The sequence below is a fragment of the Sardina pilchardus genome, chromosome 2, assembly GCF_963854185.1.
Source record: "Sardina pilchardus chromosome 2, fSarPil1.1, whole genome shotgun sequence".
Taxonomy (NCBI): Eukaryota; Metazoa; Chordata; class Actinopteri; order Clupeiformes; family Clupeidae; genus Sardina; species Sardina pilchardus.
The window spans coordinates 4,537,781-4,564,074 of NC_084995.1; the positions used below are offsets into that span (position 1 = coordinate 4,537,781).

The 26,294-nt window shown below is 40.9% G+C and overlaps 1 protein-coding gene across 2 annotated transcripts in view; it reads left to right on the forward strand.

Annotated features, from left to right (window-relative positions):
* hfm1 (helicase for meiosis 1) overlaps positions 1 to 26,294 on the forward strand; it is a 276,877-nt gene that overhangs the window by 42,610 nt on the left and 207,973 nt on the right. Inside the window, exons 5-7 of one of the 2 annotated variants that reach the window (XM_062517215.1) lie at positions 3,716 to 3,793; positions 22,635 to 22,784; positions 22,873 to 23,073. In XM_062517215.1, the coding sequence (XP_062373199.1) occupies positions 3,716 to 3,793; positions 22,635 to 22,784; positions 22,873 to 23,073 (429 nt within the window). Of the gene's footprint in view, positions 1 to 3,715; positions 3,794 to 22,634; positions 22,785 to 22,872; positions 23,074 to 26,294 lie in introns of those variants that run through there. The other variant, XM_062517224.1, reaches the window with a different exon arrangement.

Below are 26,294 nucleotides of genomic sequence, written 5' to 3' on the forward strand. Positions count from 1 at the left end.
CCTGATTATCCTGATAAAGATATGAACATGAGCTTTATGTTTCCATAGAGCTTAGGTAGAATAGTTTTAAAGACCAAAAGGTGCACTAGGGGGTTATCTGCACCACTGAAAGCAGAATTTTCATCCCTCTAAAATTGGTCATTTTTAGGAGGCATTATCTCACATTTGCAGTGGCTTTGGTGGATGGTTTTACTGTTGCTGGACAGAGGAACATCTTCTGATTCAAAAACAGTTGTCGTCTAATTGGGCCACACATAATGTGCGCCGTGCCAGGAGGGTCTTTACGGGGTTTTTTCGGGTTTTGGAGTATAATAAACCAGGTAATAATATCTCACTAGGGTAATTTATGGTCAATTTTTGTGTCACTGTATGACAAATTGTTAAAGAAAGGTTTAATTAACTAGAAAAGCACTCAAAGAGTGCAGACCTCTGCATGTATTGTTGTTCTTGGTTGTCATACATTGGAAACTAGACTATTCAGATCGCCACCGAGTGGCCATACCATGCCATTACATCGCAAACATCTGGCACTACATCTGTTTGTGATGTAATGCCATGGTATGGCCATGTGATGGCGATCTGAATATGGTTTATCATAGGCCAAAACACGACAAATCCTGCTAAAGACCCTCCTGGCACGGCACACATTATGTGTGGCCCAATTAGACGACAATTGTTTTTGAATCAGTAGATGTTCCTTTCTCCAGCAACAGTAAAACCATCCACCAAAGCCACTGCGAATACGAGATAATGCTTCTTAAAAATGACCGAAATTTGGAGGGAGGAAAATTCTGCTTTCAGTGGCGTAGATGACCCCTCGGTGCACCTTTTGGTCTTTAAAACTATGCTACCTAGGCTCCATGGAAATAAAAAGCTTATGTTCATATCTTTATCAGGATAATCAGGGTAGAAATGGCAATTTCAGTCATTTTCAGCCATGAATTGTTGGATTTTTGAGGGTCTCTGAGAGGGGTCCCAGAACTCCATAACAAAAAACAGCTGGAGGGTTTTAAGTATATGGCTGTTCATAGTTCCACATACTTATCACATATACAAAGTATGAGCCGATTTGGCCGACCCCCATCTTCCCACCTCTGCCTGGTTTTCTCATGCAATGACTCTTAACGAGGCTTCGAGGCAGATGTTTTGCCTCGAGGAATTTTCATAATCGAGTTAATCGAGTAACTCGAAGAATCGTTGCAGCCCTAGTCTCTATGATATAATCATTTTTCGATGCAAAAAGTCTAACTGCCTAAGCCAAATTTTACCAGTAAACGTTCAGCGTCGAGCGGCGCAGCGTTAGCTTTTTCGAATACTCAATAGACCAAGGTTCAACCCCCGCTTGTAGCTTACATTGACTGAATTCATTGACCGTTTTTCAACGACGACAAACATTTATTTTTCGTTAATGGTAAACAGGATTGTGATTCATCTATTTTTTTCAGATATTTTGTTATTAAAAACCATTAACAAAAAAATAATTGTTTGTCGACATTGAAAAACGGTCATTGAATTCAGTCAATGTAAGCTACAAAATTTTGTTCGTGCCGAGTATTGAATCCGGGTTGATTGAGTGCTAGACGAAAGAGAAAGGAAATAGAAATAGGTCGCTGACACGACGTAACTCAGTCAGTCCAGCAAATATGTAACAAAATGCTTATACATTAGTCTGAGCTTTAAAAGATAGCCTACAACTATAGAAGATCTACAACTTAGAAGATATACAACTATGAATGTACGTAGGCATACTAAGTAAGCCCAAATAAATGAACAGTTTGCCCGCAGATGAATGATTTGGCCGAGACTAATTTAAATAGGCTACAACGAATTTCAGCTGAAAATAATTTGTACACACGTAGGCCTGCCTAATAGAACAATGCTGCAACGTTTTCAAAACAAACTTGCATTTTACCACTGTAAATCGCCTCCATAGACTATGCCATGTAAATGAAAAATACTCACAAATATAATACATATTGCACATATATAAACTATGTTTATGGTAAAATATTATTCTCATGCCTGACTGACAGGAAACTTATAGGAGTGAGCCCTTGCGCCATCTGCTGTGAGAAAAGAGAAGAGCAGCCTGAAAAAAACATGCCCGAACGTGAGACTGGCAGTGTTGTCACATAAGTAACAGCAAAACAGCTCTAAACTAGCTTCAGACATGAAAATCACTCACCTTTCGGCGAAATTCGCCGTTTTGAAGCCAAAACAGGTGACTTACATGATTCGTGCAGATCCGATGAGAAAATATTTAGGGGGGGGGGGGGGGGTCAAGGTGAATTGAATTTACAACTGAGTTTAAAAATCAGGCGCAGACGCTAACACATCTTGAGGTGTTTCCAGAGCCGCATTTAAAACGTGTCTGATCAGCAACGGATGCGTGAATGTAGCCCCTATGCGTTTAATAAACATTGGAAGCTAATTGTTGACACAGACGCAACACGAACAGAACGCGCAAGCCAAGTAGGATATAGCCTCCCTGTTGTGAGCGCAGATGCGTCTGAGATGTCAGGTGAAATAGTGATCCTAGGAGAGATGCCGAGGGATTTCACAGGTGGGCTAGTTGAAACTTTCAACTTCTATTAGAAAAAGACGCTGAGATTAGTGTAGCAACGTAGCATAGGTTGTTTTCTTCTAAGGTTCGTTTTGTCCAGAGACACAGTTGATTGACATGATAATGCGGTCTTTTGCCTATGTAACTCAAATGATTCGCTAGTAGCGTAGCCAAAAAAAGTTGCAACTGCTTAAGACCACAAGTAACGCACGTAACCGTTTGAGTTATGTGTGTGACTTGCGACAAGTTTCAGTTACACCCGGATCATTATGATTTACGAGTTCGTAAGCCAGGCGTAATGTAAATTTACATTTGATTGTCGAGTTACAGGACCCTGATCAGTAGCCTAGTCTGTACCTACAGGTAGCCTACAGTTTAACATGTACTATGAAGACAGTTCACATAACTTTATTGGTTGGTTAAACACACTAGCACAACAATTGCATGTTAAAACGTTTAAACACAATTTTACAAATTAAAGCCTATTTACCCTATTTTATATAATATTAGTTTGAAATAGTGTGTGTCTCAAGCAAGTATATTGATTACCTGGTATGGTCCAACAAATATTCAGACTTAACCCTTAACCTTATTCTGATAGTCGTGTCCATTAGGCCTATGAAATCTTCAGAAATGTGTAATAACTTCATTCACAGAGAAAGAGAGAGAGAGATAGAAAGAAAGCGGGTCCCTCACACTTTGGAAGATTTTTTTCAAATTTTTTCACATGTTTTTTTTTGTTGTTGGTTTTTTTTTCCGGGGGGTGGGGGGGGGGCGCACGCTTCTCACCTTTTTCACCCCTGACCCGTTTTCATGCCTGTAGCTTGTACCGGTGTGCTTTTGATCATGTAAAGATACTGGGTGATAAAACACTCGTATTAAGGAAAAGTTGTGAACGTAGGGTCCTGGAATTTAATTGAGTGAAAAGATTTGTTTTTTATTTTTTAATCACTGCGTTCAAAAGACCGCAGCCCGGCAGTTCTAGGTATATCTAGGTGACTAGGTCAAACCAACACAGCGCTTCAAGTAATTCTTCTCAGCGGTCAAATGACTGGCGCTTGGCGCTTCTATTGTTAATGTGTAGTAATGTGAAGTAAGAAGTGAATTTCAATAGAAATAAGGGTTTACTGCTTTTCTATTTATCTTTTAAAGGAAAAATGGGACAGCATGACGAGAAAGTGGAAGGACAACTGCTATTTACAGCTGATACAGCTGTTTCTCATTGATGAGGTACAAGTTCCTTTACTTATTTTGAAAGTGACTACCACAAAAGTCTGTGTGATTAGAGTTCCAAACTGTGATTTAAAAATAATAATAATAATAATAATAATAAATAATACACATTAGTGTTTCATTATGTGACCTACATATATATATACAGTATATATATATATATGTGTGTTTGTGTGTGTGTGTGTGTGTGTGTGTATGTATGCAGTGTACCCTCTAGAACAGGGCTATTCAATTAGTTTGTAATAGGGGCCAGTTCATGAAAAGTATCACAACTGAGGGGCCGGAGAAATACCGCTTGAAATATGAGTTTACGTACAAATGTAGATACAATAAACTAGAAACAGCACCAATATGGGTGTTCAAATGTTGCATTTTGTAAATGCTTAATATCAGAGCCCGTCCCTTACTAGACATTCTCTGATAATATAATTTTTTGGTGGTTATTTGTGTTTTGGGAATATTTCTGCCACAGGCCCAGACTACCACAATGGTAGGCCAACATTGGGAAGGTGACACTGAATCTATATTGCTAATATGTTGCATTTTGTAAAAGCATAATTATTTTGTGGTTATTTTGTTGTATTTGTGTTTTGGGAATATTTCTGCCACAGGCCCAGACTACCACAGTGGTAGGCATTGGGAAGGTGACACTGGATCTGCATTGCTATGGCTAATATGAAATCTGTGATAACATTAACAGCAATGGAATCTGAGCTTTGCGCAGCAACTGCTAGGTCCATACAATTTCCAATGGGCACAAACAGGTTTCAAACAGTATTTAAATGTATTAAATGTGCGTAATCGGTCGCATATGTAACTCTTCTCAACATACATTTAACGTTCCCACCATTTAAATTGGATGAACGTGTTCACAAATCAATTACTTACAGTGGACTTGACATCAAGGCGATGGATGTGTATTAGTTTCACGCTGAAACTATTTGCGTGGTGCAACCCGTTAAAATGTTAGTAGCTTATAATACTCCAACGTAGTGGCAATTTACGTTGAAACTAAGCTAAGATGGAACTTACATTATGTTCAACTCGGTCAAAACGTTACGTACAATTGGCTGAGGTGCAGTGGCTGCAGGACTTCAGAGCGAGTGAGAGCATGCAACAGAACTGATGCCACCAAAGTTAAACTTTTAAACCGACTCCTATTTGCTCCAATAGCTACATTACGAGTGACGAATGATTTCGCGAGGATCTGCTTGGACTGGAGAGGCACACTACCGGTGAGATTTCATGCACCAAAAAATGCTTCATGCTTTGAGGAAAACAGCTTGGATTTGGCGCACGTCAACATGTTGGTGACGCTGCGTAAAAACGAAGCAAGGCACCTCTTTGTATAATATCCAGTAACAAAGTAGCCTACAACGGCAACGCACCTCACAGAACATTATTTATAGGCGCTACTCGCAGTGTAGCCTATCACTGCACCTCCATTATCGTGTTTTCCACCAGCTATTTACGTCTCTACCGATCATAAGGATTTGCTCATAATAACATCAGCTAACACTTCAAGGGCCACTACAAAGTATCTCGGGGGCCGGATCCGGCCCGCGGGCCGCTAATTGAAGAGCCCTGCTCTAGAATTATTGCCACCCTAATATACCCTGGTATAGAAAATAATCTGTTGGTGATTTATTGTAATTTTTTCAATGAAACAAAATGAGGAAAAAATCCAACATTGAAAGGAAGCAAGTTATTTTGAGAAAAAGGAAAATCTGATAAAGAAATAGATATTTTTAACAAAAACACCCCTACTTGTAATACCTCCTTAAACCTCCCTTTGTCAATAAAACAGCTTGTAATATTCTTCTCTGACACCCCATAAAGACGTAGAATACAAAGTAAGGGATTTAAGACCATTCATCTTTACAAAACCTCCCCAGATCGTCCAGATTCCAAGGTCCACACTGGTGCATTTTCCTCTTTGACTCACACTGTTTTTCTGTGGAGTTTATATAAAACACGTACACGCACGTTCCACGCCAATTTCCCTTCATAAATCAAGCTCTACTCTACATTTGCGGCACGTGTGCGTACCTCAAGACACACCCATAATTGCCTATAAATATTCAGCGAAACGCCCTTAATGAATATTGATGTCTGGACAACATGCCAAAAACAGCAGGAAAGACAAAAAACGCAACTTCATTGACTGTTTGTGGGTTCATAAATGGCGTGAGCAGCCACCGTTTCAACGGACATCCACTGTCACCTACAACATAACTTGAATGAGTGAAGGGTTGAATGTTTAGAAATGGTTGAAACATTTTTACAAATTATTTTAGGATTTACACACAGGATTTAAACCAGATTCGCCCGCACCTACAGTAGAAGCCACCATCGCACACGTGCAGCTCCAGCATTCAGTCTGCGCCCAACGCTGCTACAGTATGTCTCAATATGAATCAGGCCACCGGGCGACAACATTTGTGAGCAACGTGTCACATATATAACTTGGACATTAAGGGAGTGAAAAGGCTTCCTGTTAACAAAGGCACATTTATTTTCACTCGGTGCTCTTATAGCAATATGATTGCAGTCAATAGCACGGCTCACATTTGGGAAATTAGACTTTGCTGCGTTTTTATTTGCCTGTTCACCGTGTAAGGAAAGTTGATGTAGTTTGGTGATGAAGGAGTTACACCTCCTAACACGATTCAGCCAGTGGCAAGAAAGCCGATGCAAGTCTGCACTTGCAGCAAGACTGGGATGGCATGATTCGGGCGGGTACCTCTTGGCAAATACCTCTTTTATAGCCTACCAATTGCAAGCTAACAAAGCAAAATGTTTGAGCCTTGATGTATTATTGACAAATAACTAGGGTTGGGCACTGTTTAGGGTAGATGTAGGAGTGCGGTCTGGAGCCAAGTTGGTACACTCAGGAGGACACAGGAGGTATTGTAAGATGGGGGGGGCTGGGTGAGACTGCCGAGACTGAGTAACAACGACCGAGTCTTTTAGGAAGCAAGTCTGAGTCGAGACCGAGTCTTAAAGGAGTCAAGGCCGCATCAAGACCAACCAAAGAAAGGGGTTTTCATCATTTACATCACCAAGGATCATATAACAGTTCAATTCCCAAAGGGTAGAGAGGGGATTGTTGGCTACAGAAGCAGTCTAGCACAAACTTGTCTAAATAACTTCTTTTCTGATTTACTTTAAGACAAGGAGGTCAGCTGAAGTAAAAAATTAGTAGGCTGTCAGCATTTCATTAATGTTGAAAATGTTGAATTTTGACACTAATGACCGCAATATACCTGGATTTCACATTCATTGTATCAGATTTAATTGTATCAGCAACCAATTAAACATCATTAACACAATTTAGACAATATTATACCTTAAAAGTGTAAGTTTACAACTCCAATACAGGGCCTTTTGTATCTTTCAAAACCTTTGCACTGCTCAGCATAGCCCCATAGGATATATTTTAAAGCCAGTCAATATTATAATATTCTATTAAAACCAAGAATATTTGTAATGGTGGATATTTTAGAATATACCATGAAATAAAGATGAAGCTGTAACTGATTGCGACTGTATGGTAAAGTTAGTGAATTGTGATTTAGTAGCCTAAAGCTGCAATTCTTTGAATGAAGCTGTATATTGTGCGTGCCTGTTGCTCATATAGAGCCGGAACGTTTTTAATGCTTTTTAAAACATAATTAGCGAGATCGTACCGCATTGAACGCTAATATTTTGTCACTAGCATCCAAATCTGTCATCTGTCAAATACAGTTGCATGTTCAGCTCTGAACAAAAACATTCAGGAATTATTTCTACAAACGTGCGTCCCGCCCGGTCGGGATGAATGAAACTGGCACGGGAGACAAGAGGCTACAGTTTAAAGTTTAAACTAGCCTGTGTAAACCTCAGACAATTTCAGTATTTTACAACACGTGAATGAATAGCCGTCACACGTTGTTGTTAGCTGTAGGCTAGATGGCACAAGTGTTTGTCACAACAAATTACAAGATGCAGTGGGCTATGCATTCATAGTAGACGAGTGAAAAAAAAAAAAAAAAAAAAAAGCGCTCAAAAGTGTTATGCCGCTCATCCCACACATTTGGTAGATTCAACGGAGAACCATTCCTGTGAGAGTCGTCAAATCTAGCTAGGTTTAGGCTATTTGTGTTCGCAGTCACTCTGAGATATGCGTAGCAGTGGCACCTGATATCAAATACTATGGTGAATGAGCGCGTCGCCTGTGCGCATAGGCCAACTCGATTTGAAAAAGTTTCTTTTTTTTATGCGTTCTACAGAGAAGGGAGACTAGCGGCTACGGTTTGGAATGACAGGGAGAAAACATGACAGAGTAATACGGCGAATATCACTATACATAATATGTTTATTTATTTATTTATTGAAGACGCTAGTTAAGGCGGCAGCCCTGTGTTGTTAAGGCGGCCGCCTTAGCAGGAAAGCGCTGCGGGAAACCCTGCTAGTATGCATTATAGCTTAGTCCCTTGCTTATTTTGGCATAACCAAAATACATAAAAACAGCAAAAATACTAAATTGACGAAACTCCGGTAAGACAAACGCTATGATAACACATATATCTATTAAGCTAAATAAACGGACAGACAAATACATTTGTGACCCTGTAAAGCGGAACCAGTCGTTTCGGTGAAATTTATTAAATTAAGTTATTGTGCTCACGCGAACGGCCATAAACTAAGCTTTCCAACGATATGTATATCGAGGGTATTAGACAAACTATCGCTAAGATAACAGCATCCAAAGTTGACATGGTTCTCCTGTCACGATATGCCAGAAGAGGAGAAATCACCATTTTAAGCGGCGCGTGCACAACGGGAATGACGGCAAATGTGTTGAATCTTCGCCGGTTTTAACAGTCAAAATGTATGTTTTTCCGTGAAATGCGTTCACGATATGAAACTGTAGACTGTATACAGTCGAATTATGCGAAAACGTAAAATTCAACGTTTTAACCCGGAAGTTTGTTATTGCTGATTTTCTCAAAATAACGTTGTGCGCAAAACGACTGATTTCGCTTTGAATGGTCACATTTTTGTTGCGTGATTATTTCAACTGAATATGTGAAGTGGATGGTTAATGGTTGTTAACGGGTAGCGTTGTAATTATAGTGTTTGCTAGCGTGTAATAAATCACTGTCGTGTTTGATGGTAATGTTGACTAATTAAAACAGCTACGGGATTACGGCAGGGGTATATGATGAATGACAATGTTAACAAATAGTTTTAGAACAGTATGGGGATGAACTGAAAACATAGATACGTCAGACAAACACGCACACACAGGTAACGAGAACACTCAGTTTGTGTGTATTACAAAGGTAGCTACCGCTACTGTGAGGGTGGGTATGCGAACCGTCACAGGCACTGAAACACGGTTCTAGTATGGCACCGGGTCCGACGCAAACGGTAGTAACCACACCGAATAACAACTTTCGGTGCTTCATTTAAATGGCGTTTTTGAAAAGAAAACAATTATACGATGCATCACTGCACGTCATGCGCCATATCTAACGTCTTGCTCTGATAGCACCACATCCAGATACAGTTAGCCAACATAAACACTATGCCTAAAGCAGGGGGATGCACCACACAGGTTGGACAGTGTTTGAGAGCTCACGTGAGCCCATGCCAAGTAGGTTACTTTAAAGCAATAGAGATCGCTAAGACATGTGACCAAAGTCATCAAAACATAAAGAATTATGGGTAAGTTTGGCTCGCCTGATGCCAGCCCATGTAAACTAGTGTTCTGGGTCTATGATCTGGCATGATAATAATGACAACTAAGCGTGAAAAAATTGTGTGAAAAACAGAACATAATCTCGCGCTTCCTTAGTGCTGCTATCCAAAGCCATTCCTCGCCTTTTTGTCACCTCTGAAACATGACGTATACTATTATTTTTCCACGCTGGAAAACTATACAAGATAAGCTTCATGTTACTCTATTGAATTTTATAAAACAGCAGGTAAACGGCATTTCGACAACTGCACTTCGTTGTTCCCGCACGTCAGTAAAACAACTTAGTTTTGGGCCACCTATTCCCAAAATGCGTTGCGTTTTACGTCACGTTCTCAATCTCTATATCACGAGCTCTTGTCAAAATCTAGCATTAACTACACAAATGGCTAAGAAACAACAGCAACAGTATAGCCTACTTTACACAACAATAACCTTTTTAATGCGCTAACTGGGATCTATTTGAAATGTTATATAGCAAAGTTGTAATGTGAAAACTTTGTTTCACGGTGTGTTCCTTACAGCATAATGACATGACATTATCTTTTCATATGCATGAGGCCAATATAGTATCACAACGAATATGAAGATCACGCTAAATGTTAGCTTGCAAAACTATAAATATGCAGGTTACAAACATACCTCTGCCATATTCCTGAGCTGTCAAATAGGCTAACCATCTCCGGCGTACGGTACCGTTAATTAACAGGGTGTCCGCGGGGTCTTAAAAAGTCTAAAATTACACATTTTCAATTTTAGGCCTAAAAAAGTCTAAAATATAGAGATATTTTGCGCTGTAAGTCTAAAATTGAGTTTGAGTAATTTAAGACCTACGTTTCAATGCAAAATATCGACAAAGGATTAATGTTTTTTGTTTTGTTTTACTTCCTTTTCCACGCCGTTCTGTTGTTTTCTTTTTCTGTTATGGTGGCAGTTATGGTCTGTGTAGTTCTACATGACATGTTGCTGTTAGTGGAACGTAATAATAAAACTACAGATGTGAAACAGAAATGTGCTGTCAGGGCTCAAAATTAGTTGCCTACCCGCCAAGCGTGTGTAGATTTCTGTTCTGGCAAGTGAATTATGACAAGTAATCCGCCACTTTGGTGTGTGTACTGACATTTCTGACATTCATAACAGCAATCTTTATGCAGATTATGGCCTAGGCCTACTATTCATATTATAACTCCACCTCTTAAATTCAGCTGTCTGGTTGAAGCCTCAAAATATTGTAAACAAAGTAGCAGGCTAAGTTGATCATACTCTACTGGTTGGACTGTTCAGTTTCTGTTCAGGCAAGCTAATACTTTTTCTCCTTGGGACAGGCCCCTTTAACCCTTTGGGCGCCGGGTTTTATTTTGAAAAATACTAGATTTTGATATCTAAATTTCAGAATGCTCTGGCTGGATAGTGGTTAGAGATGGAGAAAAAGTGTAAATGAGACAAATATTAAGAATGACCTAAAGTTTATGTTGAGAATAAATGCTCATCTAATTTGCATATTGTGACGTCATATGGCGGCGGCCATATTGGATTTTGTAATTTTCAGGAAATACCTGATATTTTGAAAGAGAGTTGAACTTATTTCATCAAATTCAACCTCTCCATCTATTTGTTATGCTGTCCACATATGAAATGAACAGGAAAAAGTAAATTGTAAGCCAACAGTGGTAAACTAGAACTATTACTATACTACAACACTCAAACACAAAAACGGAAAAAGAAGTCTTTTTTCTCTCTCTCTCTCCACCACCACCCCATCTATTGGAGGACATTTTTATTTTATTTTTTCTTCTCTTCTTCACTATTATTATCATTATAATCATTATAATATGATAATAATAATAACAGTAACTGTTTTTTTAGCTGCAGACGCCTAATCAGTGTCCATCTATCCACATAAACATTTGTAGTATAGAGTGTGCAACATGTAATTGCAAAGCAAAGCACAGAGACAATAAGAGCAATATTGAGGTGCCCTCAGAACTATTGCCAAACTGCAAAACTCATGTAAACAGTAAAACAGGTCAATGATTGGGCGCACCTTGAACAGCCTATCATAACCTGGCTGGCCCCTCTCGACAGAGTCATCATTATAGGCAAAGTGGAAAAAAGACAGAATGATTTCAAATTTGTTCCTACACATCACTTACACTTAGACATACACATCAAGCCTCTCCCACGCCCACCTCTCCTATTCATGGGTTTCATCAGGTCCCTTTCCACAGGTGTAGTAATCAAGCACCATGCAATCTGCATTGATAATCAATGCTTGATTTTATACACCTGTGGAAAGGGACCTGATGAAACCCATGAATTGACACCGCGACCGCGGTGGCAGAGGCACTGCCTCTGCCTCTGCTTACATTTAGCAACGGGTTGAAAGACTCTGGGAGCAGAGATGAACTCGTGTGTGTATTGTGCTTTGGTAAACACTGCCGGGCACGGAGGCACTGTGACCGGCGTGGTAAAACGAGTGAACACTAACGCTGGTCCCTGCGCTATTCTCACCACTCCTGCCTCGTCTAACACATCCATGAATACTCTCATCTATGTTGGGCAAAAAGTCGTGTGTGTGTGTGTGTTTGTGCGTCTATGTCTGTGTTTGTGCTTGTGCATTTGCCTCGCGTTGCCTACCATCTCCACGTTGCGCAACGTGGCTATCAGGCTTGCTAAACGACCGACCGTCATCTCCCGAATGCAGATATTCTCCTTCACAATCAGAATCGGCGAAACACTTCGCCCACGTCTCCCCCTGTGATCACCACTAGAGCTGGGAGCGGAGATGAACTCGTGTGTGTTGTGCTTCGTAAACACTGCCGCGCATGGAGGCACTGTGGCCGGTGTGGTAAAACGAGTGAACACTAACGCGGGTCCCTGCGCTATTCTCACCACTCCTGCCACGTCTAACACATCCATGAATACTCTCATCTATGTTGGGCAAAGGGTCGTGTGTGTGTGTGTGTGTGTCTGTGTTTGTGCTTGTGCATTTTCCTCGCTTGGCCAAGCATCTCCACGCTGCGTCTTGAGATACTAGGCAAAGACGCAACGTGGCTATCAGGCTTGCTAAACGACCGACCGTCATCTCCCAAAGTCAAATATTCTCCTTCAGAATAAGCGAAACACTTTGCCCACGTCTCCCATGTGATCAGCACTAGAGCTGGGAGCAGAGATGAACTCGTGTGTGTACTGTGCTTAGTAAACACGGCCGCGCATGGAGGCTTAGAACGAGTGAACACTAACACTGGTCCCTGCGCTATTCTCACCACTCCTGCACGTCTAACACATCCATGAATACTCTCATCTATGTTGGGCAAAGGGTCGTGTGTGTATGTGTGTGTGTCTGTGTTTGTGTTTGAGCATTTTCCTCGCTTTGCCCAGCATCTCCACAGGTTGTCTTTGCCTAGTAAATTACAAGTGGCTATCAGGCTTGCTAAACGACCGACCGTCATCTCCCAAAGTCAGATTTTCTCCTTCAGAATCAGCGAAAAGGAGACCTATCACGTCAGTACATGTAAACTTTTTGCTTGTCATCTCGTTTAAAATCGTGCTAAATCCAGTAATACCGCTTCAGCTAACTAGCTCCGTGGCTAACTATCTCCGGTTTCTCATCCACAAGTTTGAGTGGGATTTCCTCGAACATTTTGCATTGAAACATGACGTCATTGTGCTCTCGGGTCGAAGTATGGGATGTCTGCCAACTAGTGGTGGGGAGTATATATGAGATTTAGCACTCTACTCGGAGAAAACCGCTGTTTTATTCAGTAATGCGTGATGTCGCAATGTGGCGACTTTGGCGCCTAAAGGGTTAAGTCTTGGAGTTGGAAAAACATTGGTATTGAGATGGTCAGTCAACTTGAATGCAAGAGTTTTAATCAAATGTCTGCAGCATAGCCTACTAATGATGCTAAACGGATCTAACAGTAATTTAGCTAGTCGTCTACTGTGCGTCATTGCGTTCACGATTGTGAATGTTTTATTTAGATTAAATGTGCATGTCGAGGGCGGGTGTCCATTGAGCGCGCACGAGAGCGGGCCAAGGAGAGTGAGTTTACTTCTACTGTTTGGAAAAGTTGCACGCATAGTCTTCAAAAGTTGCGGAAGAACTTTATGCTTCACTCGAGCAGCGGCATGTGCATCAGTGCGACCACGCTTCCAGGGATGATATCGTTGGTTTTCATGGAGACAGACGCGGTGTGCACGGAAGGGAGGGGCTGTGTGTGTGCGTGTGTTTGTGTGTATGAGAGACAGATGCGTGATTGACAGAGAGGGAGAGCAGGGAAAGGAAATTCAGTTTAACGAATGCTGCGTGTTTTTCAATAGCGTTAAAAAATTAATAAATAAATAAAAAAGAATAACGAAACGCAATATGTGGCGGCCGGTGCTGAATCTGTGGCACACCGCCACAAATTAGTCTATGTGTGGGAAACACTGGATTGCCACTAGCCCCTCCTTGGCTCACCGTCTCTCTCCCGCGGCAGCGGCTGCTAGCTCGCAGGCAGCCGCGTGCTTTTAAAGAGTGGCTGCTCTGTCCAGTGGCAGTGAATGCTAGACAGCGGTCTGATCCGGCCGCTCGAAAACTGCAGAGTTAGTTGAGCTTGTAGCTTCAAGAACTACAAGCGAGCATCACAGATTTGTCAGCTAATCCTGTCCACCCCTGCCATTTTCCGTTCTGTAGCCTATTAAATTATTGACGCCTTGACTGGCGTGATATATGACGCAAAATTAAAGTAAATAAAACAGACAGCGATCGCGCAACTTCTGTGTCAGTGATAGGCTGAGTGATAGAGCCAGAATTAAACATTGTATCAATAAGTGAGGCGGAAAACTATATCCTGCTGAGAGTTACGTGATAGGGTGTTCGAATGAAAAGGCCAGACTTCATGGAGGGCATAGTGGATGAACAACAGACACATGAATTTATTTTATTTTATTACTTTGCCTCATATGTTCAGTTCTTTCATCCTTATGATTGAAAAAGCATGAATGAGATACACGTAAATGAAATTGGTAACACTTTACTTGACGGGTTCATTCATAACACATTCATAACAGCTGTCATGAACTGCATATGAAGCATTCATGACTGTTTCATGAAACATGACTCAACATTCATACCAACCCTTTCATGAATGTGGAAGACAAAACGTCAAAAACGTATCAGAATAAAAGTCCGCAAAACAGCATTGCTGTCTTTTTTGTTTTAGCCAACCTGATCATGTCACATCTTAGTCAACGGGGAAGTCCAGTGTCCAGGAGAATTTAGTTTTTTGTTTGTCTGTTTGTTTATTTTATGATAGTAACCTCTGAAGAATGCATAATTGTATACACCAATGACTGTATAGATATAAAACAGGAATGTCAAACCATTCAGAGATCCACAGATGGTCAGAAGTTCACTTCCCAGTATGATGAATACTTCACAACTCGTATAGTAAAGTGACATTTGAAGTAGACTTCATAAAATATTCATGAGATGTATACAAATGCTGGAGAGGATTCATAATACCCTGTATATGGATTACTAGATTGTTGGACTTTTATTTTGACAAGTTTTCGTCGTTTTGTCTTCCACATTCATGAAAGTGTTGGTATGAATGTTGAGTCATGTTTCGTGACACAGTCATGAATGCTTCATGTGCAGTTCATGACAGCTGTTATGAATGTGTTATGAATGAACCCGTCAAGTAAAGTGTTACCATGAAATTTAAGGTATTAAAAAATGCTGCAGGTATAAAAATGGTTAGTGTAATAATGACTGGAAAGTAAAAAAAAAGGTCTTTGTTAAATCTTTTCCAAATATAGTGTATAATGACATGAAAACAAGCAATAGTTAAAGGTACTATATCATTAGTACTTAACAATAGCTTTAAAATTAGTTTTTTAATTTTGGCTGGTAAAAAATCTGCTTGGCCGGTAACTTTTTCCAGTTACCAGCCACATTGGCTGGTAAGCCAAAAAGTTAATTTTGACCCCCTGCTGTCGTCGTGGGATGCAGGATGATGACGGGATGTCAATTGACCGCAATCTGGCTTGTTATTTCTTTTTTTTAATACTTCGTGATGGTCTTAAATTTAACCCATGAATATGATGGTCTAAAAAAGGTCTAAAAAAGTCTAAAATTGCACTTGTTAAAACCTGCAGACACGCTGAATTAAGCTGCTCATACAGGGGTAGTGCATTGGCTATACAGTAGTTGCTTTTAAAATGCCTCCAAGCGCTGGGAATCGAAACACTCCAACATCAGCATATCTTTTGGAAGATTTATAATAAACTTTCTTTATTAGTGGTCTTATAGCGCAACTTCTCCATGTGCATTACCTAGCTCTCTAAGCCATTGCTGGAACTGAGGGCTAGTCTCTGACTTCCACTGGCTGGAAGAGGCGTCTGGCTAACAGAGTGCAGAGTGCGGGATATGGCCTGCCCCACATAACTTGTGAGGTTGGGGGTATACACCACTGAACCAAAGATGGCAAGGAGTGGGTCTGGTGAAATACATTGATAAAAGGCCTTTGAGATGTATTCAAATATAAGGTACCAGAATAAAGTTAACTTGGTGCAAGACCAAAACTGATGTGTAAGAGTCCCTGGTTGTTGTCTACATCTATCACATAAAGGAGAAACGTTAGGGTAAATGCCATGGAGCCTGACTTTAGAGTAATTGAGTTCCATTTTAAGTTCCTGCTCCCAATCATTCTTCAGCTTTTCGGTAGACACTACTTCATGGGCCATTAGAATACTATACAGAGAAGAAACCGTGCCTCTGCTTCCTGGTATAAGGCGTCTAAGGCTGTCCAGTGTGTCGTGTTTAGGCATCTGTTCATAGTGTGGTATATGAGTCCTGATATAATGCCTAATTTGGAGGAGTCATATGTCTGTTGTAGGTTTTGAAATGAAACCAGGTTTCCTTCAAAATACAGGTCCTGTAAAAAAACAATATTTTTAGCTTTCCACATGGAAAAGACTGTATCCATTAAAGCCGGGGAGAAAGCATGATTGTGACAGATTGGACTGTCTCTGTAGACTTTAGGCAGATCAAGAAATAGTTGGATTTGTTTCCAAATTCTTAGAGAGTGAAGAATAATGGGATTTTTTATGTAAAGGGGTGTCCTTATTTTTGCAGGATTATTAAGGAGTGCTGGGAGGGAGGTGGCACCACATGAAGATATTTCTATCTGAAGCCATGAGGGTATACCCTCTTGATTATGGTGGGCCGTCGACAAACTATTGCGCCAGTACAGTAGTACATTCATGTTGGCTGCCCAGTAGTAAAGCTTAAAGTGAGGCAAACCAAAGCCTTCCTCTGCCTTACGCTTAATCAGGTGTTTTTTTGGATATTCTAGCTAGTTTATTGTACCATATGAAGGAGGATATGGTGGAGTCTAACTGTTTAAAGTATTAAAGGGGGATAAACACAGGGATATTTTGGAAAATGTATAGGAATCTAGGAAGACAACCATTTTTATGGCGTTAATGCGACCGACCATGGAGATGGGCAATGTGTTCCAAAATTGAATGTTCTGTTTCAATTGTTGCAGTTTAGATTCCCAATTACTGGAGAGGAGTTTTCCATGCTCCCGTGTCGCAATGATACCCAAGGTTTTGAATTGGTCTCGTAACTTTAAATGTAGTTGTGCGTAAAAAGTTATGGTCAACCCTGTCTGATATGGGCATAAGTTCACTCTTACTCCAATTGATCCTGTAGCCAGAGAAACTGCCAAAGGTATCAATGTATATTAAATACCTGTAATAAAGGTGGGATGGAGGATTTGGGGTGTGACAAGAATAGAGTAATGTCATCTGCAAAAAGTGAAATCTTATTCTCTACGCCATGCATTGTAATTGGGGCTATCTCCTGATTCAGTCTAATTTGGCAGGCTAGGGCCTCGATGGCTAGATTGAACAGATAGGGTGAACAGGAACAGCCCTGGCCGACACCCCTGTGGAGACGGAACGATTGTGAAATGTCACCATTAGTAATATTTGAAGCTTGAGGGTGATTATAAATTACTTCAATCCATTGAATAAACTCCTGCCCAAAACCAAAATATTTCAGGGAGGTCAACATGTACCTCCATTCAATATAGTCAAATGCCTTTTCGGCGTCTAAGGCAATTACCACAGACTCCTCGTTCTGTTTCTGATACATAACGTTGAATAGACGTCTTAGATTGAAATGTATATGTCTACCAGGGACAAAGCCAGTCTGGTCAGGGTGTATCAAACTAGCTATGTATTTGCAGAGCCTGTTATCCAGGACTTTGCTGAGTATTTTTGTTTCCATCTGGAGGAGGGATATTGGGCGGTATGATGCCATTTCCAAAGGATCTCTGTCTTTATTAAGGATAACAGCAATGTTGGCATTGTAAAGTGAGGGTGGCAATTTAGTAGTATCTTTAGAATGGGTAAACATGCGGAGTAGCAAAGGGGCTAGGTTGGAAGAGTATTTTTTATAAAGTTCAATGGTGAACCCATCCGGGCCAGGGGCTTAATTGTTAGGAAATTGAGTGATAGCCGCTTGTATCTCTTCCAAAGCTATGGCAGCATCCATTGCTTCAGCTGCAGCTTCATCTAATTTGGGCAGCTGGCTATTCTCTAGAAAATTATTCATTTCCTGGGAGTCGATAGAACTGACCCTAGACTTGTACATGTCTGAAGCAAAGGCCTTGTTTATCTTGCCTGGATCTGTGGTGAGGTGACCATGACTGTCTCTTATTTTGTGAATGGCGCGGGTAGCCTGTGCATGTTGGAGCTGCCTTGCAAGAAGACTGGGGCTTGTCGCCCAGCTCAAAGTATTTTTGTTGTGTTGTAGCGAGTAGTGAGCCAACTCTTTGAGAGAGGATGGTATTGTATTCGTATTTTAAGCTTGTAATTGTCTCAAGAGTGGCATTTTTAGGGGTTTTATTATACAAATCTTCTTGGACAGATGGGTCTCGCTCTATGTCTTTTGGTCTACTACCTTCCGCCTTCCTTTTCCTGGAGACATAGGGTGTTTCTCAAAGTCAAGAGCTCGTCCTTGATAGAATGCTTTCTTTCGAGTCGGGTGCTAGAGAGATAAGGCTACACACCTTCCCAGTACCCTCTCCAGCCGTCAAGATCACATGCAGTGGAACAGCCTAGCGAGTGTGGAAGTGCACGTCAATTGTGCACGGTTCCGGCTGCGCGCTTAATTAGAACCGTGGAAATTGTGCTTTTTTTACAGGAGTTCCGACAACTGCAGCTGCACTTTCCTCTAAATAAACGTTTTGGAGTAGCCTACAGTATTTCCACATTCGACTTGGTCTTCACATATCACAATCCGTAGTTTATAATTATGTTAGTGTCAATGGAAAGTTATACCGGTAATTGGCAACAGCAACGATAATGTTAAACTTCTACAAAGTTCGCAGATAAATTAATAAGTCTATCACAACTTATTCATGCACATTGACATATGCATTTATGATGAATATGCACAATAACTAATCATATTTAGCCTACATTAACACGCACTGCTTCTTGGCATCTACTTTCCATCTCCCTCTCCCTCTTTTTTTTTTTTAAACCGCACCGTTTCTAATTGTTCATACGCAAAGAATTGTGGGTTATTTCTTCACTCCAAGGATCCATCGATGCATCCTCCAAAATTCTCAGAAATTCTCAGAACGAAGGACTCAGTACTTGCTAGAATTTGAAAGCGTCCTTGACTTTGGAACAGTGCTTGACGAGATTTGATGATGTAACGTCCTTGAAAAAGTGGCTTGGAAGGACCAATCCTTGACTTTGAGAAACACCCATAGGCTATGATGTGTCCCCTGATGACAGCCTTCAGTGCTTCCCACAAGGTGGAGTCATTGACATCACCTGTATCATTATCTGTGATAAAGTGGGAGATATGTTCTTGGAGAAAGTCAGCGAACTGTTCATCGGAAAGTAGTGTGGGATCAAAGCGCCATTGAGTACGACCAGTAGGGTTGGGTATCGAGAATCGATGGGAACCGGGACTAGCTTTCCAATTCTCCCGGAATCGTTCAAAAGTTTAAATTTCAATTCCTAGTATCGATTCCCAGTCCGCCAACCGGAAGAAGAAGCCAACACCAACCAACGAAGAAGGTGTTTGCATAACCGAGCTGAGGCAACAAAAAGACGATTTATATTGTAGTTGAAAACAGCCCTGTGAGAAATGTATAGTAAATGTCATTCAGAAAGACCGTTGGTTAGCTAGCTCATTTAAAATATCCAACATTTTTTGACTCTGCCTTTTACTAGAATCAGAATCGAGAATCGCTAGGAACTGGAATCGAAATCGGAATCGGAATCGTTCAAATTCAAACGATACCCAACCCTAACGACCAGCAACCTCCCCTATTTTCAGTGCGGGAGTATGACGTGCACTGGAGAAAAAAAGGAATAGTCTCTTGCAGTTGGATATTTGAGCCTCCATACATCAACTAGGTTGAGGTTATCAGACAGAGTGTTTAGGCGAGTGCAAGAGTTCAATTTTTGAAGGGATTTGGAGGATTGCTTGTCTAGAAGGGGATCAAGCACACAATTAAAGTCCCCCCCCCCCCCCCCCAAAATTAGGCGCATATAAATTAACTGTTTGGGACAGAGTTCAAGGTACCCGCCACTATTAGGAACCTGCCATTGGGGTCACTAATTGTAGAAGACTTGATAAAAGGGATATTTTTCCTAATTAGAATTGCCACCCCCCTCGCTTTAGAAGTGAAATTTGCTTCATATAATTGGTCCACCCAACTGACCTTAAGTTTCCCTTTAGCAGTGTGCTTTGTGTGTGTTTCCTGGAGAAACATGATGTCTGCAGACAGAGATTTCAAATGAGCAAATACTTAACACGCTTCATAATATGACCAAGGCCCCTCACATTTAGGGTGACCACCTCCAGTCAGACAAAATGTGGGACAAGTAGCATGGTAAAGTGGGACAATGTGGGACAGACGTAATAACTTTAAACGTAAGATATATTGTCTATCTAATTTACTAAGCAACATTTGTTAAACCTACTGACCAAAATATTAAGACACTAAAAGACAAAACACTAATTTTGCAATATCTCATCTTTATTGGGACTACCAAAATAGTCAACTGTCCAAAGGACCAGGCATTATGCAGCTAAAAGAATGCTCTCTCAGTGAATCAAATTCACCTGAAAATACAAGACACAAAAAAAATATTAGGCCTAACCTAGGCTATATAAGACCTAGTCTATATAGTGCAAAATGTTAAGGGCTTGCCTATAGAAAGTTGAACTATTTCAGTGCATATAAGGTAAATCAGAATCTTTTTTGATGAGAACAGCTACATTACTTAGCTATTTCAGAATCTGGAACAATTACTTAGCTATTTCAGAATCTGGAACAATTACTAACTTGTTATGCAGTCGGTAGAGCAACATGCATGTGTCTGTGTGTGTGTGTGTGTGTGTGTGTGTGTGTGTGTGTGTGTGTGTGTGTGTGTGTGTGTGTGTGTGTGTGTGTGTGTGTGTGTGTGTGTGTGTGTGTGTGATGTACGTCATGATAGAAGCTCGTCACTTTACATCGGGGCTTGTTTGTCTTTCTGTTCGTTGTCTGTTGGTTCACAAGATAACTCAAAAAGTTATGGATAGAATGTTCAGGAATGGTCTGAAATAACCCACGGAATAAACGATCAAATGGGAGTAATCCAGGAGGCGTTTATGTTTTCGCTTGGCCTAGGTCTTCGCTCTCGGAGTGATTTTCCAGTTCTGTAGGACTCACTTGCACCATGTCGCTTCACATGGTATTCTTAACCATGCCCCAGAGAAAAACGCAAATGCAAAATGCTCGCTCTCGCTATCCCATTCGCTATTAAAAGTGCATCTTCGCTTTTTCGTGGCCACACTGCCCATGGCTGCTTAACCTGACCGAGCGCGCTCTCCAATTTGAGATCTTTCCAACGTTGTGGAGGCGTTCGTGCACCAGGCAACAGTTTGATTGACGTACGACTCAGCCTATCGACTACCGATTTCATTGCTTTCCTCTGAACTATTGGACATAAGTTAACACTACGCCTATGAACTATCTGTGTATTTATTTTCAATTGGCCAGGGTCGAATGAAAAAGCGGGACAGATGCTCAATTTGCGTGAGGCGGGACAAAGGGTAAAATTGCTGTACAGTACAACGTAAAGCGGGACAGGTGGTCACCCTACTCACATTCCAGCTAATCAACTTGTAACCCCTTCGATGCACCTGAGTTGCATAGGCGTTATGTGTCATTATCTATGTTTGTAGGCAAAGTAGATATCGCTGTCACTGAAAAAACTGAAAATATAACGTATGGCAGAAAAAAGAAAAAGAAAATAAAGCCCAAAAACCCACCCCTCCCTCATCCCAAGCCCGGAGACTGCCGAAGTGGCAGCTCCAACTAATGGTAGACATTTCTTGGGCTCACCTGTCTCTAACTCACAGTCCACCGAACTATAGAGTCTGCCCCGAATCTTATCATAAAGTGATCAATAAACAATTTATAATAAACAACACATATTATACACAGAGCATAGCCCATAGGCTACCAAGCAACAGTGTAACGTTGGTCTATGCAGGGGAATAATGATTCAGTCTGTTGGAAAAAAAGAAAACATATTCCAACAATAATAGGGGATGAAGAGAAGGGGCAACTGGAGGCTAATAGTGAAAACCAAGTCAAAAAATACAAAATGAAACCAACCAAAGAAAAACAAAAAGAGCAAAAGCTACTTTACAATACATTTACAGTGGGCAAAACAACAGTGGCAACTGGTTCTGAAGACACAAAACAGTCTGAGTCAGCCATACTGTACTTTCTTCTTTAGGCCTTATGCGTTAGCGAAGCGGCAGTCATATACTGTAGGACTAGTCAAGTATTTTTTCTTCTGGGTTCTTTTTTTTTTCTCAAACGATTCCTAGTACACTTGAAGACTGGGCTGCATGAAACTTGCATGAGGATGACATGGAATCATTGATCTGCGTTTCCATCTGTAGCCCATTTTATGGAATGTTCTATCCCCAACATTCTATTGATAGTAAAAAGTAAATCATCATAAGTGAAGATTTGTGATTTTCAATGGACAGTGACAATACTGTTGTTTTCATTATAGGTACATGTGGTAAAAGATGCACAACGTGGAGCTACACTGGAGGCAGTAATTAGCAGAATGAAAGCCATGAACACTTGCCGTGGGTTTGAAGATCAAAAGTCAAACACAAGATTTGTTGCTGTGTCTGCTACCATTCCAAATATTTTAGATGTAAGCCAGCTTTTCACACACATTTAATGAATGATATAATGTTTATGAATCCTACAGCAGTGTCCTGAATAATGTATTTATATTGTAGATAGCATGCTGGTTGTCTGACAGTGTGGGACCTGCAGCTTGCCTCGAAATGGATGAGAGCCACAGGCCGGTAAAACTCCGGAAAGTGGTGTTGGGTTTTCCATGTTCCAACAGTCAAACAGAGTTCAAGTTCGATCTTTCCCTCAACTACAAAATGGGCAACATCATTCAGACCTATTCAGAACAGAAACCATCACTTGTGGTAAGTTAGAAATCTTTGTCAGTAGACATTCTCTTTTAACAACATTTGTAGCATTTCCCTATAAAAACAACATTACAGTCAGCACTCAATTTGGAGGATATGGATCAGGGCCGCTGCTAAGCTTTTGGGGGCCCTATGCATAAATGGACCTACACCCCCACCCCCCACCTCATGCACAAGCACACACAACACCTTCAGGGTTCCCACTCAAACCTTTGCTATTTATTTGAATATATTAATATATTAAGTAATAAATGAAACAAAAGGTAATCATAGAGTAACAAAATATGAGCAACTACAGATGATTAGCAAAAGCTAGATTTAAGACAAAAATATAATGTTGTACTACTGTTCATATAACAAATGACTCAAAACATCATATGCATCATCTTGAATCTGCTGCTTATCTGTAAAGCACTTTGTAATCGTTGGATTACGGTTTAGTTTTTTTGACAGGTTTAAGTGTCCATGACAATATATGGTCATGAGAAATTTGGTGATAATTGATCGTTGTTTTCCGCCCTTAAGCCACGTTAAGCTTTTTCACGTTAAACGTTTTAGAATGTCCCGCATAGGGCATGACTTGACGTTTCATAGCGCTCAATCTAGCTCACGTTCAGAAGGATAAATTCGAAATGTTGCGTGGGAATGAGCATAATGCTGTTGTGTGGTCGTGTCTTAAACAAGGGCCTTTTTACCCGTGTTGCCTTTTTAACGTGTGGCTTAAGGCCTAGATGAAGATGTTGAAGTTGGTGCGTTATAATAAAAAAAATTGGGAATCGCTGCCTTAGGCTTTCACTATATCCTTTCACCCTGATCAGTGGCATAGACTTTGTGTTGAAGCACTTTTGTGCCCCCCCCCTCTCTTGACAGACACATTTGGCCCTTTCCGAAGCGGAGTCCCTATACTCACTTCGACTCGGATAGCGAGTGAACTTCCTTTTCAAGTCACACTCGTGGGTGCGGAGAACACTCGAATTGAAGGGGTAGGGGTTAAAACAGCGCTACATTTCGGATGCGCTTGAAGGGAGAAGGAAATTGACGTTATATTGGTTTTCATAGAAATTATGAAGGCAATATAGGCTATATTAAATCGCCAAAGATGTTCTGGACACCCCTGTGTATTAGGATATGCATCCCTCTTCTCTCCTTTCATTGCTATGAGTGAGGAGTTGCATTTTATGCTTTATTTAACATCAAATTATAAAAGTGCTGTAAATGCGACCTGCACATGTGTTTAAATATTACAGCCTAGTTTTGTACGATCTTGCAAATCCCGCACACCGTGGGATTTTGTTTTTTTACAACGTTTCGGTCGTAGACCTACAGTAAGCGTTACTTGAGAATGGCCATTTCTCTCACGCATTGCCTGATTCACGCTCTGCGTGAAATGTATTACAGCTGCATTACAACTTAACACCACGAGGTGGCAGTACAGTCCGCTGTAGCATTGCTGCGGTGTGATTGATACTGTAGCCCATCCACTCATTCAATAGGCGGCCAGGAAGCAACCTCAGTGGCCCAGCCCATATAGTATATTTCGGAGCTTTCGGAAATGCCAACAGAAATCCCTAGTAGCCTAGTCACCTACAGACTGCAACAATACAACTCTTCTATTGTTTTGTTTTTTCGGGTGTTTGTAAATTCAGTCTGGCACTCTGAAAATGTTCCCAAGGCTCTGCACTTCGAAAAAGACGAGCATGAACTAACAAACTATTTGTCATAGGCCTAGTTCAAAATTGCCATTAACACAAGCAGCAGATTGAAATAACACTTTATGTTTCATTGGAGAGTTTGACAACGGTGATGATGATATGCAAACAAGTTTTATTGAGTTAGACTGCTTCTCTACAATAGCTCCGTAATCTGACGTAGACTATTTCCTCATGAATGTAATTCTGTAATTTCTCTTTGGATAGCTATCTATCTATCTAATGGCGTCAGTGTAGTTTTCAGGGGATAAAACGCTATTTTACAGCTTGGTTTGATAAGTGCTGGGGACATACATTTGATATGATCTTAACGATGTTGAGGAGTGTTGCATTTCTGACTCTGCTGCGCTGTTGTCGCCAGAACCAGTTTTAAACGCATAGGCCTACTAGGCTATATTTAGGTTACTTTATCAGCTTCGTACTTAAATGGCTCATTCCGAGGAGAATGAAGGCTACAGTAGTTCGATGGTTTCTATCATGTCCTCAGGACTCGGCTCGCCCAAAAAAAACGAAACCAGAGCCAGAGTGATGCTGAAATCGATGTAGTCATTCTAACTCCACGAAAATTACCACCGCTGGTTAGTTTGCTTTGGTTTGTGGAGTAATCCATATGAATTTGTGAAAATGTATAGGCTTTAGACCTACTTTCTCGGGGGGCAGAGACATTTTTAAAGGTGGTCTAGGCCCTCTATGAAATACAGTAGCCAAAGCATAAATCTTTTAATCGTAGTTCCGTGGGCTATTCGAAATTGCGCTCTGATCAGCGGAGGACGGGAGTAGTGAATCTAAATATTCGTTGTTTATCGAAGAACAGTAGCCTACCATGCCTCACCATTATCTTTGATATTTCAGCGCATGCTTTTGAATATTTTAACAGTTGCCAAAAATATAAGGGATTCAGTCAGTCGAGTTTATTTGATATTCGCGGTATACACTTAACGCACGATCAAAACTTCTGACATGCATAATGACGACTGTCCATCAGATCAGAGTCTAATGCTCTGTCAATCTCAGACTCTCACAAAATGAAGGAAGCAAGTAAAAGGCAAGATGCACGGGAAGTAGGAGTATGAATGATGTAGCCTACGTTTCTTAATGATTGTCGAAATGTTTCTTTCGGGGGAAACACGTCCGGCATGGTCCAGCAACATATCGTTATAGTCATTCATTCACCACATGATAAAATGCAGTCTAGCTTGACGTACAGTAGCCAACGGTAGGCCTATGCCTATCTCTGAATCAACATGAACATGAGTATACCTATATCTACAGATGGTACGGGTTGAGAATGCTCCTTTCTTTCCCGCACATCGGGACTCCCGAAGCATCGGGAAAACTGCAACCGCAAGGGGGCAACATAGACCGCCCTAATAATATGAAGGTTCGGCTCATGGAAAAACCCGAGGACGCCGCGCTGGTGACAAGCGGAGAAAAGAGACATGACGCTCGGCATGTTAGATTGCAGTTGCAGAGTTTTCGAATGTTTACAGCCTACCTCACAGCTCTCTC